We start from the raw sequence: 20,242 nt of genomic DNA, 5'->3' as shown, positions 1-20,242 counted from the left end.
ACACACATATGAAGTCACACGCACGCACGCGCACGCACACACACACACACACACACCATGCTGTGTTTGGGAGCACTCTCACAATTTCTGACTTCAGCTTTCATCCCAGATCCTCATGTTTCATCCCAGATCCAGTTCCACCTAAGCCTTTTCAATTTATATACAGTAACATCTGTCACACCACAACATAAACCACTCTCTGTCTCCAAACAACAGGAAGGCAACCAAAGCAAACACAATACCGCCTCTGACTTTCCCAGCCTTTCTCAATAAACAGTATTGCACAGACTTAAACACCACGGCGTATACTAAATGCATCTGCGGCCGAGGCAGCGGTGCTGTGACAGTGATTTAAATAGCCCTCGGTGATCAGAGGGAGAGCGGGAGAGACACACATGGCAGCCGCTCTTTATCAGGCCTGTAATCATACTGCGGACGAGAGAGCGAGAGGCACATGCTGGGTGGCTTCGTGTCCTCTGTAAAATATGCACTACAACTCCAGCCCCTCAGCAGGAGCTGCATGCCTGCTCCAGTCACTGTGGTTAGATTCTTCAAGGAGGGCCTCTACCTATAACAGGGCTTATCTAAAGAGCCATGAAGCATTTCCACCTGTAATACTGCTTAAGATAACGTAAATCTGATTTAGAATCGGACTAGTAATGCAGTGTCAAACTAAATCTGACTGGTGATGGAGTGTAAAACTCATGCTCTTTACACAGCTCTTAATCTCTGTATATATAGTGTAGACTGTTAAAACGGAAACATCAGTAAGGTTTAGATGCATAGCTTAGGTATCTTTTTCACATCTTATGGGCCTGGTAGGTCAGCACTCCCAGTTTCTTGGTGTGACTGGTAGTGCTAGCCTGCGTGAAGCATATCTAAAGCCTGTGTCACCCGTCTGCTTGTTTGTTCTGCACATTTCATGCCTCCCTGTCTCTCTGTAAGCAATAACTCACTAGGACAGCTCAGAGGAGGAGCAACACAGGTTCCCTGCAGATGAAAAGCCAGAACAAAGGTTTGACCAATCACACGGCATGGTGGCCTTGGACCTGTGGATGATAGGACGGACGCAGTATCACACCTTGTGTGTCTGTTTCTGCCATCAAAGACTTAATAGCTCTACCTCCTGTGGAATAACAGCACAGGCAGAGAGTCCGGCGAAGACACACCCCATTCACCCTTCACCCTTGACTCAGGGGTGAACTTGCGGCAAGCAGGTGTTCGAGAGGGACAAAAGCCATAGTAGTTCAGTCAATTAGCAATTCAGTGATTTAGGAAACGCCGTGACAGTTCAACAAATAACACTGCTTGACTAGAACCAAGCCAACAATATTTTTGCATTCCTATTATACAAAATGGGTTCCATATCCTGACAGGTTAGGGCACTATGCAGTTAAAAGAAAAAAATGTATTGTTCATACTGCGCGTTTATCTTAGGATGAAATCCTAAGATGCAGGAGTAATGGCTCTTGAGTCATGAACCAGGATTGGCTCTAATCATGATGAACAAAGGTTGTGTTTTCCACGCCCTCAGACTAAGGTTGTGTTTTCCACGCCCTCACACTAGTGCACTCTTCAAATACACGAGTCTCACTTTTACAGCATACAGCAGACTGAGACATAGCTTTACCCAGTACACCTCTCACCAGCAAGCGACACAGGTTCGCGTCAATGCCTGAAAACAACAGATAACAATATTGCTTTAAACAGCGTACTGATGTTGAATGTTTTCGTTCTCCTTGTAGTACCAAAGATCATTAATAAGAGAAGCAGCCATGGCTATCTCTCTGCAAAAAAAAATAAAGGGTTGTGCAAAGGAATAATTTGTCCTCCATCAATGGTCCTTTAGAGCTGGTATTTTCCTTCTAAGGAGATGGACAGTGTATTTCCACACTGCTGTGGAAATTGAGGCAGCTCTGAAGCATCTGATGCGGTTGCTTAGAGACAAACACTTTTGCGTCACATCTAACATGGCACTTAATAAGGAGCACAATAGCGTTCTCTCCAACTCTGCCTGCCTATTCTCTCACCGACTGATTTCCAAATGGCTTTAAGCTAATTTTAGACGACAGGGTCACGAGTTCCATGGAGATGATATGAAAGCACATTTCTTCTTCTGGACTAAATGCCAGCTGTCTCACTTGTTTAATCTGTTAATCCCTTTTTTTTCTTTTTAATATTTCCAGTGTTTGCTGCTTGTCTGTCAAATAGCTCGGAAAATTTAGGCTAGAAATGTAGAAATTTAGACTAGTTCAGGATTTTAAGTAGACTTTATTATTATATATTTTATATCGTTATTCTTACCCTTAAATTAGGAAATGTATTGAAATCCAACAGGGTGAAAAGAGGAACAAACACTCAGTAATTATGAAATACCTAACATTCCTGAACATAACAGACTGTTCAGACTCACATTTGCATTTAAGCAACAGTCGTTCAGCACGGTCCTCCCTCTCTGTCTCTGTGTCTCTCTCCCTCATGTCAAAGAAACCGGCGCACACATTGGACACAGCATTACAAAAGTACTCTTTTTAAATTAGAGAACAGGAAGCTTTCAAAGGCCACCTCATAAAAATATAATTTGGGAGAGGTTGCACAGAAATTTTTGCATTTCCTCTTTTAGGTCATCACACTTCCCTGTCCACATTTCCCAACAACAAACGCATTCTGAGGTTGAACTCTATTAGTTAACTGTAGCGACTTGACAACTGTCATGCTTGTGCAAGACTTGACATAAAAAGAAAACTTTAAGGAACTAAATTAAATATAAATATAAAAGTTTCTTTGACAAAGAAACCACCCAAAGCATTACCTAATTTAATGCCCTCTGTGCTTATACCCAACCTTGAAGGAACACTCAAGCATTTAACCTCCTAATGTATTCAGGATTTGGAGTCATTTTAAATGGTTTTAGGGTATTTTTTGTCAAACACTTAATTTTAAAGTTCAGACCATGCAAAAAAATTTGCCCTGATATAAGGTCCTGTGGAGGTCTAGAACAAGGTAGAGGTTTTATCCTGTCGGTTAATTTATGCTGTTTTTGAATTTTCTTTTGCTACGTAATATTTTAGAGCATAACATAAAGAGACTTACCATGGCTCCACTGTGATTCTCCTGAACTACATAGAAAATAGGGGTGATAGCTATCTCGCCCCCAGATCACTGGCCCATAGGAGTATGACCTTTGCAGGGGTCTGTGGTTTCCATAGTATTCTCCTCTCTTACCTACAAATAGGACATAAGGAGACCCAAGTCACCAGTGAAGAAACTGTTTTCTCCATGCGATGTTATCTATCATAATTGATGGTTATTTAGGGTAATCCAGGTTTCATTTTTTAAAATCTTCATTATGCATTGCATGGTTCAAAACATTTCCAATACTGTGACAATATCACATTTCTATACCACACATTTAAACAATAATCAATATTAACATTAATAACATCCTAATTAATAATATCCTGACTTACCATCCTTGATCTTCATGTTAGCACTTTACTGAGTCAGTCTGCCTCAATAGAAACGGCTTACTTTTCACTGCAGAAGTATCGTCTCAAAGGTCACACTTCCAAACCACAAATGCTCTGTCATAAATTAAGCAAAAGATTCCAGTAACACAATCGAAGGAAGTGATAGTGTAATGAGGTCTGATGTGTATTTGGGACTGCGGAGTTTCTGCGGATATGAGAATGGCAGAGCTTTTGATTCCCTTTTCCTTGCTGGTCTGCGTGATCTGAAACACAGCAGCCGTATGGAGCCTGAGTCACCTTTTTGCCTCTTACTCACTATTCGAACAGTAACTCCCAGTGTCATACCCTCACATTTGAATGTCCGTAAATTCATGGGTTATAGTTATACCAAGGGAAGCTGCTTGTAAATAACCCTTTGTTTAAATTCTTCTAAAGAAGAAATTCTTTTTCACATGAAGGTATGCAATTTGGCTACAAAAGTATAAACCACTGCTAGTATAAGGCTACAAGTTTAAGGCTACTACTTTTCATAGAGTAAGTTAGGAGTCAACACATCTGATACTTTGAAATATTTTGTTTTGTAACTAAAAATATTTAAGTCCGCACTGTGCCTGACTCCAGCCCACCCTGGTTTAAGGACATGGGTTGGTTCAACTACTAACAAGTTATTATACCCACTATTATTATTATTATTAATGTTATTGTTTTTATTTTGGTCATAGGCTATGAACTGACATAGGCTAGTTAGCTGTAGGTTTTTTTGCCATTTTCTTGCTTTTTATTTCCTTTTTTAACCAATTTTAGCCCTGTTTACTTGTCAGCAATGTAAACCCAGTCAGTCTCCCTACAAACTTAGCTACAAGCAAGGAGGGTAAAAGCTAATGTGCACTTCCTCAGAAACACGAAACCAGCCACTGCCTCTTTTTGAGCTGCTGCTCGCATGGCATTATAGGACTGCTGAGCATGATTGGACGACACAATCTTCCAGTTTCTGTAGAGGTGATCTAACATTGGCGAGCATTGGACAGATCGATAGAGGGCGGGGCAAATGAGCCCATCCTTCTCACCCACAGAGCAGAGCCAATTATTCTCACTTGGTATGACTCTCACTTAGATGGACTCTCACCACTCCAACAAAGCAGAAACCACTCAAGACTGACATTTAAACCAAAATCAACTCTCCATTCTCCCAGCTAGAGTGAATACTTTATTTATTGACATGCATTAAACACATCAGTATGTCTAGTACTTCAGAATATACATTTTAATTTCATGCTATTTATTTAGAGTCTGGACACATTTTACAGGTGAAAATATTTTTTGGATAAATGCACCAGAATAACATCAAAGTAGGATAAATATTTATTGTAATATGTACCATATTTTCCCAGCAAACTCCTATAAGTGCTGGTTTATTTCTAGTATATACTACTATAGATTTCTAGTATATACTATTATACCATCTAGTATATGCTACATTTACTGAAAAGTCCATTGTGTGCACATATATACAAAATTATATATGCTTGAGAATGCATCTTTTTGTTTTTGCATATTTATTTGTATTCTGTCATAAATCCAGTGTTTACAACGGGGGAAAAATGTCCCAGAAATCATAATCGCTTGTCTTGAGTCACATGACTTCTAGGAAAGGAGCTCTTGTCGTTATGATGAAGAATATCATACAAATGACAGTATGTTAGTTCTTCTTTAGCACGTTCATGTCAATTTGAGACATGGAGACGAGCATAACTGGTCAACCCTGTTGGACTTAAATCATGCACAGAATAATACAATAATTATGAACTCCAAATATGTACGAAATTATATTTTAAAACTAAAACTTATATGATTACACAAACTGCCATGGCATGTGCTTCACCACTATGGTGGATTTTGTATTTTAATCATAAATCCTGTTTGCATCAACCCTGTAACCTAGTGCTCTTTTTAACAGGGATTGCATTATTGAACTGAAGGTATTTATTGTAGGATGAAGGTGGCAGGGACATCCTACCCACCCAAAGAGACCAAAAATAATCTGAAATTGACTTTTTAAATAACTTAGCATATTATTGAATGATTATGAAATGTTTCATAGTTGAAGAGTTTTAATAGCACTTAATAGCATTAATAGCATTTGGTTAGCTTTTGAAATGTTGAATGTAAATGATATAGAAAATTATTGTCCACTGTACCAGTTCACACCAGTTTGGTGTGTAATTGTGGAAGGTTCAGAATCTCATAATTACCAAAGATGTTAATGTCAGCAAATCAAACATGTGTCATGTTTCTATCCGTCAGAACCTGTAGACTAATATATTTTTAAATTTTTTTTAAAAACTTCAATGTCAACTCTGACAAAAAATAATATACTTTCTATAAACATACTTGCTGCTTTAGATAGTAAGGTTTTAGATTTACCATTAGCACTGTGTCTTTTTGGAATGTCTTTGCTCTTTTGCATAAAGACGGAAAAGTGTTCTTTTAACAATGATTCATTGGCAACTTTTTCAAATCTCGTAACCTCTCTTCCTCATCTCATTAGCTCACCCTTTGAGATTCTAGTAAAACATTTTACCTTGAGACTTAATGGCTGTATTAATACTGTTTTCTGACTAAACATTTGTGTCTAGACATTTTAAAGCCACATGGAGAAACTCAATCACCTAAAAATGAGTGAAAATACATTGGAAGCACACCAAACTTACTGTGACATTTATAAAAATCAACAGAAATTGTTAAATTCTGAGTATTATTTTTCAAGCCTCATTGACAGGCAACCCTAAATTCCTCTTTACTACAATCAATCAGATCAATCAGATATGTGCCCCATATCCCATTATTGTTCTGAAATGACAAACAGAACAAGTTTGCAGACTTTAGGGTTGCAAAATACTTTCCATTAAGGACAGCAGAGCAAATTCTTATTACTGGTCCATGAAACTCCGTGTCCATAGGGAGGCGGGAGGCTCTATGTTGGCTTTCTTGTCAAAAAATTAAGAAACAGTTATGAAGATTGATAGAAACCAGTACAATAACCAATACAGTAACCCTTTGCTGCTTTAACACCATTATCTTTGAATCTAATATCATTTTACTGAAATGCTCTGTAGTAATAGTTCTTGAGTTTTGTTTTGGTGTTTTTTTGTAATTGGGTCCTTGGATTAAAAAGCTTTCAATCAATAAAAAAAAAATCAATAAATAACATTTTCCTAACTAAGCAAGGGAATTCTGAAGGCATATTCACATATGTATGGTAATTTCTGGGTGTATTATGAATGATAGAAGAATGACACCTTCCAACTCTTAAGTAAGCATTGGACCTAGTCGCTGATCAATTAAGGCTAAGCAGACTGTGCAGTTGGTGTGAAGGATTCTATTTGCACCTTATTAAGTGACCTTCAGCAAAACCCCTTTTAAAAGGTTGATTTTAGAAAGAAAGAAGCAATAAGAGAATATTCCCAAAGGTGTCATTTTAATGAATTGTTTCTAAATGTGCCAGTCTTTCTCAACGCTATAATCTTAGTGAGTTATGTACATGGGGGGAGGGGTTGGGTGTTTATCTCAGACAAGGAGCACGGATTGTGTGCGTGTCATCAATATGTGAGTTCCTCTCACGGTCCTCCTTTCCTGATATTTTATTCACTAAGTGCCAAAGCCTACGTTTTGCTCCCTCGCCCAGTACCACATCTTGGTGGTTCAAACGAAAAGTGCAAACAGAATAAATCACATCACCCCACATTCCATTCCATTTTCAGTCATGCATCACTTTCAAGTGTTAGGGCGAGTGGCATAACGAATGGCATGATTTATTGTGGTAAGGACACGTATGGGAATGGGAGGGAGGTCACTTTGGCGCGCACAGGTGTAGGAATGCTTGAGTGGTGTTTGTTCTGGCTCTGTGTTGTGTCCGGAGAAAGCTCCCTGACCGAAACCAAACATCTCCAAACACCAAACAGCCTCAGAATACAAGCGCAGAAACCAGAGGTATGACTGGACAGCTGTTTTTCTAAGGCAACCTGGGGGCTTTAAGGCTTGCAGAGTAAGGGAGAAAGCAATGGAAATTAGAACAGAGAGGTTTGCTATGCTGAGGTTTTGAGCAACCAAGTTATGAATCTAGTAAAAACATACAGATTCACTTTCCATGTGTCACCCACTATTGCGTAAGACTGTATTTAATAGACAACGTGTATTCAAAGACTGCACAAAGCTTGTCCTTGGCAAGAAACTCCATAATTAGATGTTTGTCTCATACACCTGTTACTCAAATAAGCTCAGAGGAATACTGCCACCTGCTGCTCAAACTTGAATATAGCATGCCCCGCCTGTTGAAAAATAAACATCTCTTCTACAAGTCTAAGTCACTATTACAGATAATTAAAAATGACTTAACTTGATTACCACATCCTAAGGAGGAGAACACAGGATAAAAAGAAATGTTTCACAGAATATGAATAATACTTGAAAGTCCTACTGTTGCAAAGTAGCTGTCTACAGTGTTTCACACACAGAAGAGTTGTTTATCAGACAGTGCCTTTTAAGTTGAGGGCAGGCTGCAGCTGACCCTAAAGCCCAGAGAGGGCTGTCCGGCAACAGCCTGTTCCCACTGTCCGTTGTCCAAGTACTGATGGCTACTGGAGGACAGGGACCCTTTTATCTCTCCAGAGGGTGGAGGGGCACTCGATTAGCGCCAGTTTTGTGCAGATTTGTCATCCTCATAAATCCACAGCTGTCGGGGGCTTCACATTTTTACGTGTCACTTCAAAGACATCGCTCTCTGTCCTGGCCAGTTCCACAGCTTGCGCTGGGCTCCTGACGAATGTCTTCTTCCCATCGCAGAACCAGGCCTCTGGCTCGCCCGGCCATTTCCACCTGGAGGTCACGTTTTCGCCCCGCTGTCTGATTGCTGTGATTGATTGTTAGAAATCGGGGGCCCAGTTTTATGCTTCACAAGTAGTGTGCGGTCTGAGGCTGAATACTGTGCCTGCGCGCTTCTGAAACCTTTGTGAAATGTGTAATCTGTATTTTTCCTCTCCTCTCCTAACCCGTCTAACCCCTCCCTTCCTTAGCAGCTGGGACAAATCTAGTGGTCAGAGTGTGTGTGTGTGTGTGTGTGTGTGTGTCTATGGTGTCCTGCTGGCAGCTGTTTGTGACTCCTCATGCTGACAGCCTGGGAATCTCCCCAAGGCCAACCTGGGGCCATGGCTGCATGCTCCTGTACACTTGCGGCCATGTTCTGTGCCACCACAGGCCAGAGGCCTCACTGCCGGGTCATGGAGGAGGGCGGCTGCAAGCCACAAAGCCTGAGTACTGAGCACTGCCTCCTCCACGTGGCATTTCAGATGGGAAACAAGAAACAGAACGAGCACCGTGGATTTAGACATTTATAAACCAAGACCCATACAAATCTACACGGAGGGTTAGGAATACCATGCACTGATGCACCGACGCAGGGAGGCAGGGAATGGATGTCTCCAGCACTAACCTCTCTCCCCACGCTGCCGGTGTCCAGTTGCAGCTTGTGGGAACCTCCAGCCGCTCTCAGTGAGGGCACATTCCAGTTGGTGTTAGTGGGATGTTGATAGATCCAGGGGGATTACTGCTGCTTGAGGGACTTGGTCCCTTCTTGTAACCACCATCAGCCAAGCCCTCCACTGCTACCAACCCTCCAGCTCTGCCTTCCATGAAACATGAGCTCATGCCAGCAAAAGTGTGGGAGCACAGACCGAATATTTCCTCAGTGCACTGGACTGCATAACCACGATTACTAAACTCTCTGTTCTCTTTACTCTGATACAGCTGGGGAGCGGGAGCACTACTGGCTCGTAGTTAAATACTCAACCTCATAGCTATAGCTCATAGCGCATACTCATAGTTATATGGGCAAAACAGGAAAACAGGTTATTAATCATTTAAAGTTTATAGGTACATAATAGATTATTTGTTGGTTGTTGGTCATTTATAGGCAATTAGAAACTGTATTCATTTTTTAATCAGTAATAATTTACTGTTGTAATTACAATAGAAGGCTCAAAATTCATTAGTGAATCAAACTGGGGATAGAAATGCTCCAGTTCTAAAACGAGGAACTAAAAACCATCCAAACTTCATTAAGCAGCAGTTAGTCCTTTGGTTTGAGGCTGACATTCACTGTCCTTGGTACTGGTACTGGTTCTTTGTGTTCCACTGAAGCTGATGGTAGAACAGTCATGGGCTAGCCCTGCGTTTCCTCACTCTGCCAATCCCAGTGCTCACATCAAACCCCCCCCCCCCACAGTGGCAGCTGTTGTGGGGGCGTGCTGTCACACCACTGCGGCCACTTACGTTAGTGCGGAAGATTTATTTCTTCTGACCTATTACTACTTGTTGCCTGCTAATGATTGCTAGCAACTTTAGAAAGCCTTAAAATCAAATCATAATTACCATTATTCATGTAACCCCTTAAAATGTCTTTCAGTAGTGTTTTGGTGTAAACCACTATCAATATCAACACTGCATGGTTTCAATATCATAATATCATATCACTTTCTAGTTCTTATAACAGAGATTTTAGATAACCACCATAGTTCAGTGGAATCCATAGCTGAACATTTAATAGTATCCGTAGTGTAAAACCACACTTTGATCTTAAAGTATCTAGAGTAATGAATCTTTTCCTTGCCTGCTCCTTGGAGAAAAACATGTCATTCTGTCTCTCTGTGTCTCTCCTTATGTACAACAGCTTGTGTTTTCCCACAGGAAACTATACTGCAATCGCACTATTCATACGAAGTCATTGTCTATTTTAGGAAAGCACAAGCATATGGCTAGGAGCGTGTGGCTTCCTCCAGCAGAACGTCCTAATCATTTCCTCGGGGAGCCATGGAAACAGACAGGACCTTTTAAAGAGTATAAATAATCTCTAGGACGTGGAAAATTGAGGTACTGGTCTTTGATGAAAGGCTGGGCAGCCACGCAGCACTGGCTATTAGGAGTTCTCTGAGCTCCAACAAGACAAGGCCACGGCGCTTGCATTTTGATGGCTCATTGACTTGGTGCCTCAGAGCACAGAGCACAGTATGGGTTCTAAGAAACAAAGCAAAACATTTTTTACATTTTCTCCTGAGTGTAAAAACCCCCCAGACAAGACGATCTCTCTCGTTGGTTATATTTCGTGAGATGTCTCATTTGACCAGTAGAGGGTGCTGCTTCACTGAAACGTCGTGGATTGTCGAGGAGAATCTGGCATAAAGCAGCGCAATGACAGTCATAGGAAATGCACACATAGTCTTTTGATGGCAATAACCAAATATTTTATTCTTTATTAAAACAGGTAAGTTTGTTACCCGCTTTGGACTGCAGAATTAACAGCATCAGAAATTATGCCTTGTCGACCATCGTGAGACTCATAATCAAATTACAGTTATTGCCTAGAGATCTGAAGCGTTTGAAGACAGCCATTCTCAGGACAGGCATGGGAAAGTCCAGTTTAAGAGTCATGGGGGATAGACTGCACTGTTTGGAAGAAGCTTTGTGCAGATGAAGCACATGACTCAGCACTAGCAGGATCCCCCACTGGAGAGTTGGCTCTGAGACGAGTCAGAGAGTTGTTCTGAGTCATTATGAGCATTATTTAACTGGGCAGTTTCCCATGAAGAAATTTCCCTGAAGAAATCCCTTGAATATAACTAGGCCTACCTGAAAACAGGAGAACCATTTTTGACATTAGTCTATGATCACAAGTCATCTATTGAACCACCTTTGTGCACTATTATGTATGTTCTAATTTGTTAGTATGATCATAATATCTTTAAGATGATATAAAATCTTTAGATTGATAATAACTTCCACTATCTTGACACTGAGATATAAATATTTACTTTTTAAAAAGAGTAAAATGGCAAAGCCACTTTACTCACGCTATTTACTCACGGTAGTTTCTACTTTTTTTTCCTGGCCATGCAGAATTTCAATTCAGACAAAAGTTTTAATGGAATATTTGTTGTACAAAAAAAGAAACAGTCAATCTAATAAATTAGTCACAAATTGTACAACATTATTTTCAGAAATACAAATTGTGTATTTTTTAAAAAGGTGGTTTATAAATAAGGTTTCAAAATGCATAATTAATGTGTTCCAATGTTTTTATGGGTACCATTTCAGTTCATTATATCATATAATTAACACAATTACAAAAATGGTCATCTTGCCATATGCAATATAAATACAAACAATTCCTTAAAATTTTATTTTAAAGCTATAAACTGATTTTAGTTCAAATTGAAAGTCTCCAGTTGAATATGTTAATATCCATAGACAGATTTGCCATGACTACTCTCAAACCTCATTTCCTGAGCAACTGGCCAAGCTCATAGACGCCTGTCCAGAATGTTGAACAGTTCTATCCCCAATGCAGTGGATTAAAAAATGTCAAATTACTGCACAACTGCAACCATGAATATATGCATCTGTGTAAATGCACTACATGACCACTCCTAATTATTGAGTTCAGGTGTTTCAGCCACACCCACTGCTAACAGTGAATAAAATCAAGCACATGCAAGCTCCATAGACAACCACTGGCAGTAGAATGGGTCATACTGAAGAGCTGAGTGATGCAACCTTGTCCAAAGGTCAGGTCAGGAAATTTCTGCCATGCCATGATCTGCTCCAGCAAAATGAATGTGATATTATTATAAGTAAAATAGAAGCATCTTGGAGCAACAGCAGTTCAGCTATGAAGGAGTGGACCACACAAATTCACAGACCGGAGCGCTGAAGAGCAGGAAAAAGGACACCTTCGGTTATTGCATCACTCACTACAGAGTGCCAAACTGCCAGTGGAGGAACATCAGTGTGTTGATGTGTGTTGGGAACTTCATGAAATGTGTTCCCATGGCTGCACACAAGTAGCTGCACACATGCCTAAGAACACTATGTACAATACCAAGCATGCTTCACTATCTTGCTGTCTGATGGACGAATTTGGGTTTGGCAGATGCAAAGAAAACGCTACCCACCAGAATGTATAGTGCCAACAGGAGGAAGGATAGCAGAGGAAGGATAATTGTCTTGGAATGTGGCTGGGCTCCTTACTTCCGGTGGAGGCTAATGTTAATGCTGCAGTATAAAATGACATTTGGGACAACTGTGTGCTTCCGGATTTGTGGCAACAGTTTGTAGAAGGCCCTTTTCTGCTCCAGCATGACTGCGCCCATGTGCACAAGTTAGGATCCATAAAGACCTAATCTGACAGGTTTGGTGTGAAGGAACTCCAGGGGCCTGCATATTTACAGATTTATAATTTACTTGTTACAATACAAAACACTGCAGAAATGTGTTTGCTACTTATTAATATAAACATTTCGGTTATCAAAAATATTTCATGTAAAATATTTGGTCTCAGTCACCAACATCTGAATTCAGTCATGTTCCACTTCAAAAACATATTTTGTTTCCATAAATAGGCTTTTGGCATTAATGCTACAAAACTTCTGTGCTTTTCAATGCTATGCTAAGCACTTAAAGTGCTGACTAAGTCACTGTGTCACCAACTGGGATAATATGACTGACAGAACAAGTCATCGCATTCATTGTGCCATGCCTTTTCGCAGTAATGTCTGTGCAGTTTCAGTTGTGGTCCCAGCGAGTCTTGCTCAGGCCTTCCCTTTTCCACTCTCTCAGACAGATGAGATTTATTTTTGTTGCACAGGTTTCTTCCTGTGTGTTCCTCACCATGTTTGTCACCAACAGCAACGGGCCTCTCGGCTTGCAGCCAGACTCTACTCTGCTCTGCTCTACTCTCCTGTGTGCAGCGGTAGGGTCACGTGTATCCTGTATCACACCATCCTGTTCAGGCTGCTCGGATAGAGAATTATCTTTTCGATGTGGCTAGAGCATCATATTCTCACTGAAGGTCTCCAGAATGCCCATGCTTCTCCTGGTCCATACTATCCAAGGTGTTTAGCAGATCCACCATGATCCACCATGCTGTGGTCCTCTGTAGGAATGTAGGAGGCCGGATGCTCCTGGGTGCAGTTATTGAACACAGTGTTTAATTGGTTAATTGTTTAATTGCAGCCCAGGCTGGGAGTCTGGTGGCAGCTGGTGGCCATGGGAAGGGGCGGGGGTTACAGTCTAAAGCAAAAATCCTTGCTACTGCCATTCACCTGGAGGTGCTTCAGTCCATCATATGGCTGCTCCTTGGCAGAAGACAATCATGAAAGCTCAGGGTCCTATGGCATACCTGTGGTCTGCTGGACAAAGTGCCTGCTGCAATACCCTCAAAAGAAGTCCAGCCTGCAAGGTCTCTGACCTCTGCCCCTGACAGGACACTTGTTGTTTCAAGGCTGGCTGTCTGTACGGATGAGAATGCAGCTGAAGGTGCCCCTGGGGATTTGTCTGCCACTCTTTCGTAGGAAGTGATTGCTCGCACTGTAATTCAGATTACATCAGCGTAAACTGCTATGTCTTTGGCTCTGCAAGGAAAGGCAGGTGCCGCTGTTAGGAATGGGACATGAAAGGGCTGACTGAACGTCGCTCCTGGTTCTGGGAAGGGGACAGACATGATGGATGTTTAGCAGGTGTGAAAGGCTGTCAAACAGTATAGAGGGGAGCCACTTTCCGATCCTCTATAATGTTTCTGGAAAGTGCACAAATCCTGCACGCAGGAAGGAATTTCATCCATGAGGTCCTCGATGCTCCAAAGCTCATCAAGGTCCAAGTTAAAGAAGAGCTCATCCTGTTGCTGGAGTTGTACATCCTCTGGGCTGATGCATAAACTGCCAATGAAGCTGACACTCACACTCACTCTGTTCCCCTGCAGAGCTGACAGCGGACTCCTGTTTGAAGAGAGCACTCTCAGGCAGAGTTCCTACCTGTCACTGGAAAAGATTCCACCAACAACCTCATCCTCAAGGTCTTGAGAAGATCCCTGGGGATCATTTTGGCCTGCACTGCACACATAGATAGATTATAGACTACCGATTATAGATTGATTGATTATAGATCAATGACTACCGCCCTGTTGCCCTCACATCAGACGTGATGAAATGCTTTGAAAAGCTAGTCAGAGATATCATCACATCTTCACTGCCAGCCTCCATGGACCCACTGCAGTTTGTATACCGCCACAACCGCTCCACTGATGATGCAGTTGCACATCTGCTCCACACCACACTGACCCACCTGGACAAAGGGAGGGGTAATTATGTTAAAATGCTGTTTGTCGACTACAGTTCCGCATTTAACACTATCATCCCCTCCCTACTCACTACTAAGTTGGAGGATCTAGGACTGCATACGACTGGATCTCCAACTTCCTAACAGACAGACCACAATCAGTACGGGTGGGCAACTGTGCCTCATCCACCCTCACCCTCAGCACTGGAGCTCCTCAGGGTTGTATCCTAAGCCCCCTGCTCTACTCACTGCACACCTACGACTGCACAGCCACTTCCAGCTCCACCATCATTGTCAAGTTTGCTGACGACACCGTTGTCATGGGCCTGATCTCGGACAACAATAAGAGGGCCTACCTGGAGGAGATTAAACACCTGGAAAACTGGTGCCAGGAAAATAATCTCCTCCTAAATGTCAGTAAAACAAAGGAGCTGATCGTGGATTGCAGCAAGAAGCAGGAGCAGCACTACCAACCTGTGAGGATCAGTGGAACCACGGTGGAGAGAGTAGATAGTTTCAGGTACTTTGGTGTTCACATCTCGCAGGACCTGTCCTGGTCCCGGCATACCAACTCCCTGGCAAAGAAGGCTCGTCAGCATCTTTACCACCTCAGACGCCTAAGAGACTTCAGACTGCCCTCCAAGGTACTGCGGAACTTCTACACCTGCACTATCGAGAGCATCCTCATGGGGAACATCACAGTCTGGTTTGGGAACAGCACCAAGCAGGACAGACAAGGGTGGTGCGTTCAGCAGAGTGCATCACTCACACGGAACTTCCTGACCTGCAGACCATCTACTACAAGAGGTGCCAGACCAAGGCCAGGAGGATTGTGAAGGACCCCTCCCATCCCAACAATAGGCTCTTCTCTCTGTTGAGGTCAGGGAAGCGCTTTCGCTCCCTGAAGACCAAGACAGAGAGACTGAAGAGGAGCTTCTTCCCACAGGCTATTCGGGCCCTGAATCAGGGAAACTGATAAACTGTGGGGACCACCACCACTATGTAACATAACTGTGAATATGTTCAATTACCACCATGTAACATATAACTGTAAATATGTCAATTACAAGATGGGACGGTACATTCTCTACATTGTGTACATACATATATACATATCATATATACAATGTACATTGTGTATATAAACATAACATACATATATTGTACATACATTGTTAATATATTTTTGTATATATATAGAATATATATTTCTCTATGCACCCCTGTTTTTCTTTTTCCTCAGTTTGGACAGAGCACTCAACCATTTCACTGCGAGTTATACTGTGTATGACTATGTATGTGACAAATAAACCAAACTTGAACTTGAACTTGAACTATAGATAGACACACACATAGATAGACATCTTGTTTTAGCATGGAGCCCAGGATAGACTTTGGACCCAGTCCACTGGGGAGATTGGGCTGGATACCGTTTCCTGGGGCAAAGGAGGAAGGATCTGAGATGAGGCTACTCAAGGATTTGGCAAGGCTCTGAGAGGCGATGGAGAAGTCGGGCTGTCCGATTTTGTACATGAGTCTGTTTAGTGAGTAGCCAAAATGCAGTTGACAAACTCTCACCTGTCTTCATCGCTGAGGAGGAAAGAGCAGGGTCATTCACCTCAACAACCTGAGGTTATTTATTTATTCACAAAGATGATTCAGTGAGAATAGTTCAGTGCAGCTGACAGAGTACGTAAGTGAAACTCTTACTAAATAAGTTAGTCGCACTGGAAAAGGAAAGGGGAGGAACCTGACAAAGGTTTAAATGTTACTGAAAGTAATACTTTAACGCCTTTAAATAATTTAATGCCTCATTACATACATAGATTTATATTTTATTTATATTTGTACTGGTTGAGCCTACCACAGGGGTTTACTTAACAGTTTTTCACTGCTCAAACATATGAAGTTACTTTCATGGAAAGATACCGCCCCTCCCACCCCAACACAGAACATGTTCAAAACAAAGCATTGGCTATGTGACCTTAATACCTTTTGTAGACCTGTGAGGTATGTTGTCATATGAGGTGCATGTCAGAAGGGACACAGGAGCTTACTGTGTACGTGGTTTTCAGCACAGCATAGTACTGTACGTCGGCTGCATGAACAAACTGGTAGCCAGAGCCATGGTGACAGCGTAATATTCCCTCGGTGGACTCAGATTAAAAAGTCTTATGGATGGGGCGGGGTGTTGGAGACAGTTTAGCTGCATGGAAGTTAATCATGACCGTGTATTTTGAGATTGTAGCCTTATGCTGCGATATATTACTATAGAAACAGCAAACTTAGTTTTGATACTTTACATTAGAAAGAAACTAATTATGCAATTGCGCGCGCACACCTGCACACACACGCACACACACCACACACACACACACACACACACACACACACACACACGCATACGCACACACACGCACGCACGCACGCACACGCGCACACGCACGCATGCACACACACACGCGCACACACTCACACACGCGCGCGCGCGCGCACACACACACACACACACACACACATACTGCACTGCTAGTGCCCAGTAAAAAGCAGTGACAACAAAAAATGGGATGATATTTCACAATTGGGCTGTGGGGTCATGAAAAACAATTTATCATATACATCCTGAACAAGCTCACCTTCTCTTTTAAGCTTAAATTAGTAAGTACTGGATTGATTGGACTGAGTAGGTGACACCTGAAAATCCCATATTTTTATTATAAAGGCCCTCTGTAAAGTCCCCATACTCTGTTTAGTCTTGAATATAAGAAAATGGATTACAGAGATACATTCAACCCAACTGACAATTAGCATCCGCTAAATATCCCAATACGTCACTTGGCATCACATGCAGTTGGGGTGAAGTCCTGAGCGTGAAGCCCAGATCTCCAGAATAGAGGAAGGCTGCACTGGATAGGCCAGGGCGAACATGGCCAGTTGGGGCCGCCCTGTTGTTGTTCTGTCACTCTGCCCATGCAGGAGCTTCAAACAGCCCTGAGCATCCATGGCCTGCAGACATCAGAGCAGACACGGGAGCCATGCCAGCCTCGTAACATGGTACTGGTGATTAGAGATGAAGGACAACATTGCTAGATTAACTGCAGTAACTTCACAGAACTTCTGCAGAAACTCGATGGGCTTTCAAATGTAACAACATCAATTTTTATGTCCGCAGGAAATAATCATACTGGTTGTCCTCCACAGAGGCAATGGAAATACATAAAAAGCAGCTCAGCAACTGTGGCTGGGAATAGTTCAGAATGACTCAGGTTTAACTTTTGCCTGCAATTCAACTGACAGTAAACAAGAACAATAATTATTAGGCTTAAATGTGCAAAAGTGTAAGAACTAGAAACCTGTAGGGTTGAAGCTAGCATGATAACGATCACTTCCCTTTTGAGATAAGTATCCAATGAACTATATGAACTCTCACTGAACCCAGGAGTAAGACAGAATTAAAAGAACATAAACTATGCACTTTGAATGTCCTTTTTAAGGTAAAGGATAAAGTGGGCCATCAACATATAAAGCAAAATATAATCAGCTCATATGGGTTGATCCCTGGTATTTTCACATGCAAAACTTGCTATTTAACAAAGCCTTAACAGAAACTAGAGTTACAAAATACAGCAGTAAATTCTTAATATTTCACAAACTTTCACAGGACTAAAATTTTACAAAAACCTCACTGAAATGCCTGTGAATAATCAGAGATGATTAAGACCTCAGGGAAATTTCACAAAACAGAAATTTGACATGTCTGACTGGATTTGCTTGCTGCGCAGTGCTACGGCTGGGGAGATAATGTTCTTAAAGCCCCAGGCTTCAGGCTGCTTTCACTAAACAGTTATTCTGCTGAGCAACCATCATAAGGCAAGGTTCAGCTCAAAGGGGCCCACCATGAGGGAGCATTTTGTTTTTCATTACCTTCAGATGAGCAGTAAGTCTGGTAATGTGGACCCTGATCAGCCTGAATCTAACCCTGAGGGTGGCATGAACCCACAGCTGATCGTTTGTTTTTCTTAGCAGAAGTACCCCCTTTTCTCTGTAGCAGTTCACTTTCCAAATGGTCACGTACCAGAGTTTTTTCTGACTGGATGTGTTGAAATGGTGTGTCTATAAACCAGCCAGCTAACCAGGTGCTAAAAATGTAGCAGGTTTATGTTCTGATACTACTGTTGCTTGGCAGTAGTAGGAAGTGTACAGTCCCTGAGCAACCACCCATTGTCCACATTTTCCCATATTTGAACAGCACTGAACAAGTGACATCATCAGGATTCAAATTTTGATATCCCAAATTCAGGATGTGATGTTTGCAAGTTCAGGGTGTATGGTGGTTTGTAATGCTTTTCTTTTTCCATTTATTCAATGATCCATATGGCCACAGTTCATAGAAATTACTGTGCATAACAGTAGTCAGCCAGTAGTACAAGAATTTGACAGAACACTACCAAGCAGGGGAGTTTAGCATCAGTAAAAATGTTTAGAACTCAAGGAGAGTTTTTACCAATGCCACCAAACTCGGTACTTGCTTAGTTCAAAACTGCAAGTGTGCTACAGTTTTGAACTAAGCAAGTACCGAACTGCATGATTGAATAGGTGGTCAATTGTGTCTTCATATTTGTACAGAAAACAACTCAGTTGTTTTACAGACAAGACATATGTACTTGATTTAAACACACACACACACACACACACACACACACACACACACACACACACACACACACACACACACACACACACACACACACACACACAAGGAATATACAGGGAGAAGAAATGGGCACTGATCTTCAAGTTCCTTTAATTAAGTCAACATAAAACCACGTGGATAATTGTAAATCTTGGTTAGCTGCAAAGAAAATTCATCAAAGAAATGTTATTTTCATACTCTGAATTACCTGATGTTCTATGTAATATAAATCTATCTGTGAACAGGCTATATCTTAGAATTTATATTACTGAACAAAAGAAATATCTTTGTTGTTCATTATACACGCTCTCTGTGCAGCTGTCATTAATATATAAAATTACAACACTGATCAGTCTTTTCTCTACTGAAACCTGATCCAGTGATGGCTGTGTGTTAGAAAATGAACTTATGCTGAAACCAGCCTGTCCTTTCAAGCTGTTTCCAAGGTCGTGATGAAGGCAGCTCAAGCAGCCGAGTGCTGTTTGCAGGTGTTTGGTGTATTCTCTGAGATGCTACAGGAGGGTGCCTCCAACAAGCAACATGGGAGCAATTCCCAACAGCCCGCATGCCACAGTTAATTCCCCTCAGCACATTCACACTATAAACATACTGCCATGAATTCCAACATGTAATGACATACAATCATAAATCCTTCTTCAGTTGTAGTCCTGGCATGAGAAGAAGCACTACCTAATCTACTACTGTGGCTTACTATCTAAAGCTTTTAATTATGCATTACAACACAGGGCTGCACCAAACATGTGTTTCATGTTTCTATTCTCCTTACCCACATGTCCTTGCTGGCCAAGCTGAAACAATAAAGAGTAAAATCATTTTTCTGGTATTTGAATGGCTTGCTTATTTTGCTGCCTCTTTAATAGTATGAAATGCCATTTTTCTGAATGGCACTGTTAAT

General features: G+C 41.6%; 1 protein-coding gene across 2 annotated transcripts in view; it reads right to left on the bottom strand.

Moving 5' to 3' along the window:
- hdac9b (histone deacetylase 9b) overlaps positions 1 to 3,692 on the bottom strand; it is a 32,886-nt gene extending 29,194 nt beyond the window's left edge. The window contains exons 1-2 of one of the 2 annotated variants that reach the window (XM_081696059.1): positions 3,471 to 3,692; positions 3,094 to 3,225 (exon numbers count right to left, since the gene is read on the bottom strand). In XM_081696059.1, the coding sequence (XP_081552185.1) occupies positions 3,094 to 3,225; positions 3,471 to 3,486 (148 nt within the window). In that variant the 5' untranslated portion in view covers positions 3,487 to 3,692. The remainder of the gene's footprint in view (positions 1 to 3,093; positions 3,226 to 3,470) is intronic. The other variant, XM_035530649.2, reaches the window with a different exon arrangement.
- Between the last annotated feature and the right edge of the window lie 16,550 nt (positions 3,693 to 20,242).

The sequence above is a fragment of the Electrophorus electricus genome, chromosome 14, assembly GCF_041902795.1.
Source record: "Electrophorus electricus isolate QZ-2024a chromosome 14, ASM4190279v1, whole genome shotgun sequence".
Taxonomy (NCBI): domain Eukaryota; kingdom Metazoa; phylum Chordata; class Actinopteri; order Gymnotiformes; family Gymnotidae; genus Electrophorus; species Electrophorus electricus.
Note: the sequence above shows the minus strand (reverse complement) of the source record. Positions and strands in the feature narration are given on the sequence as shown.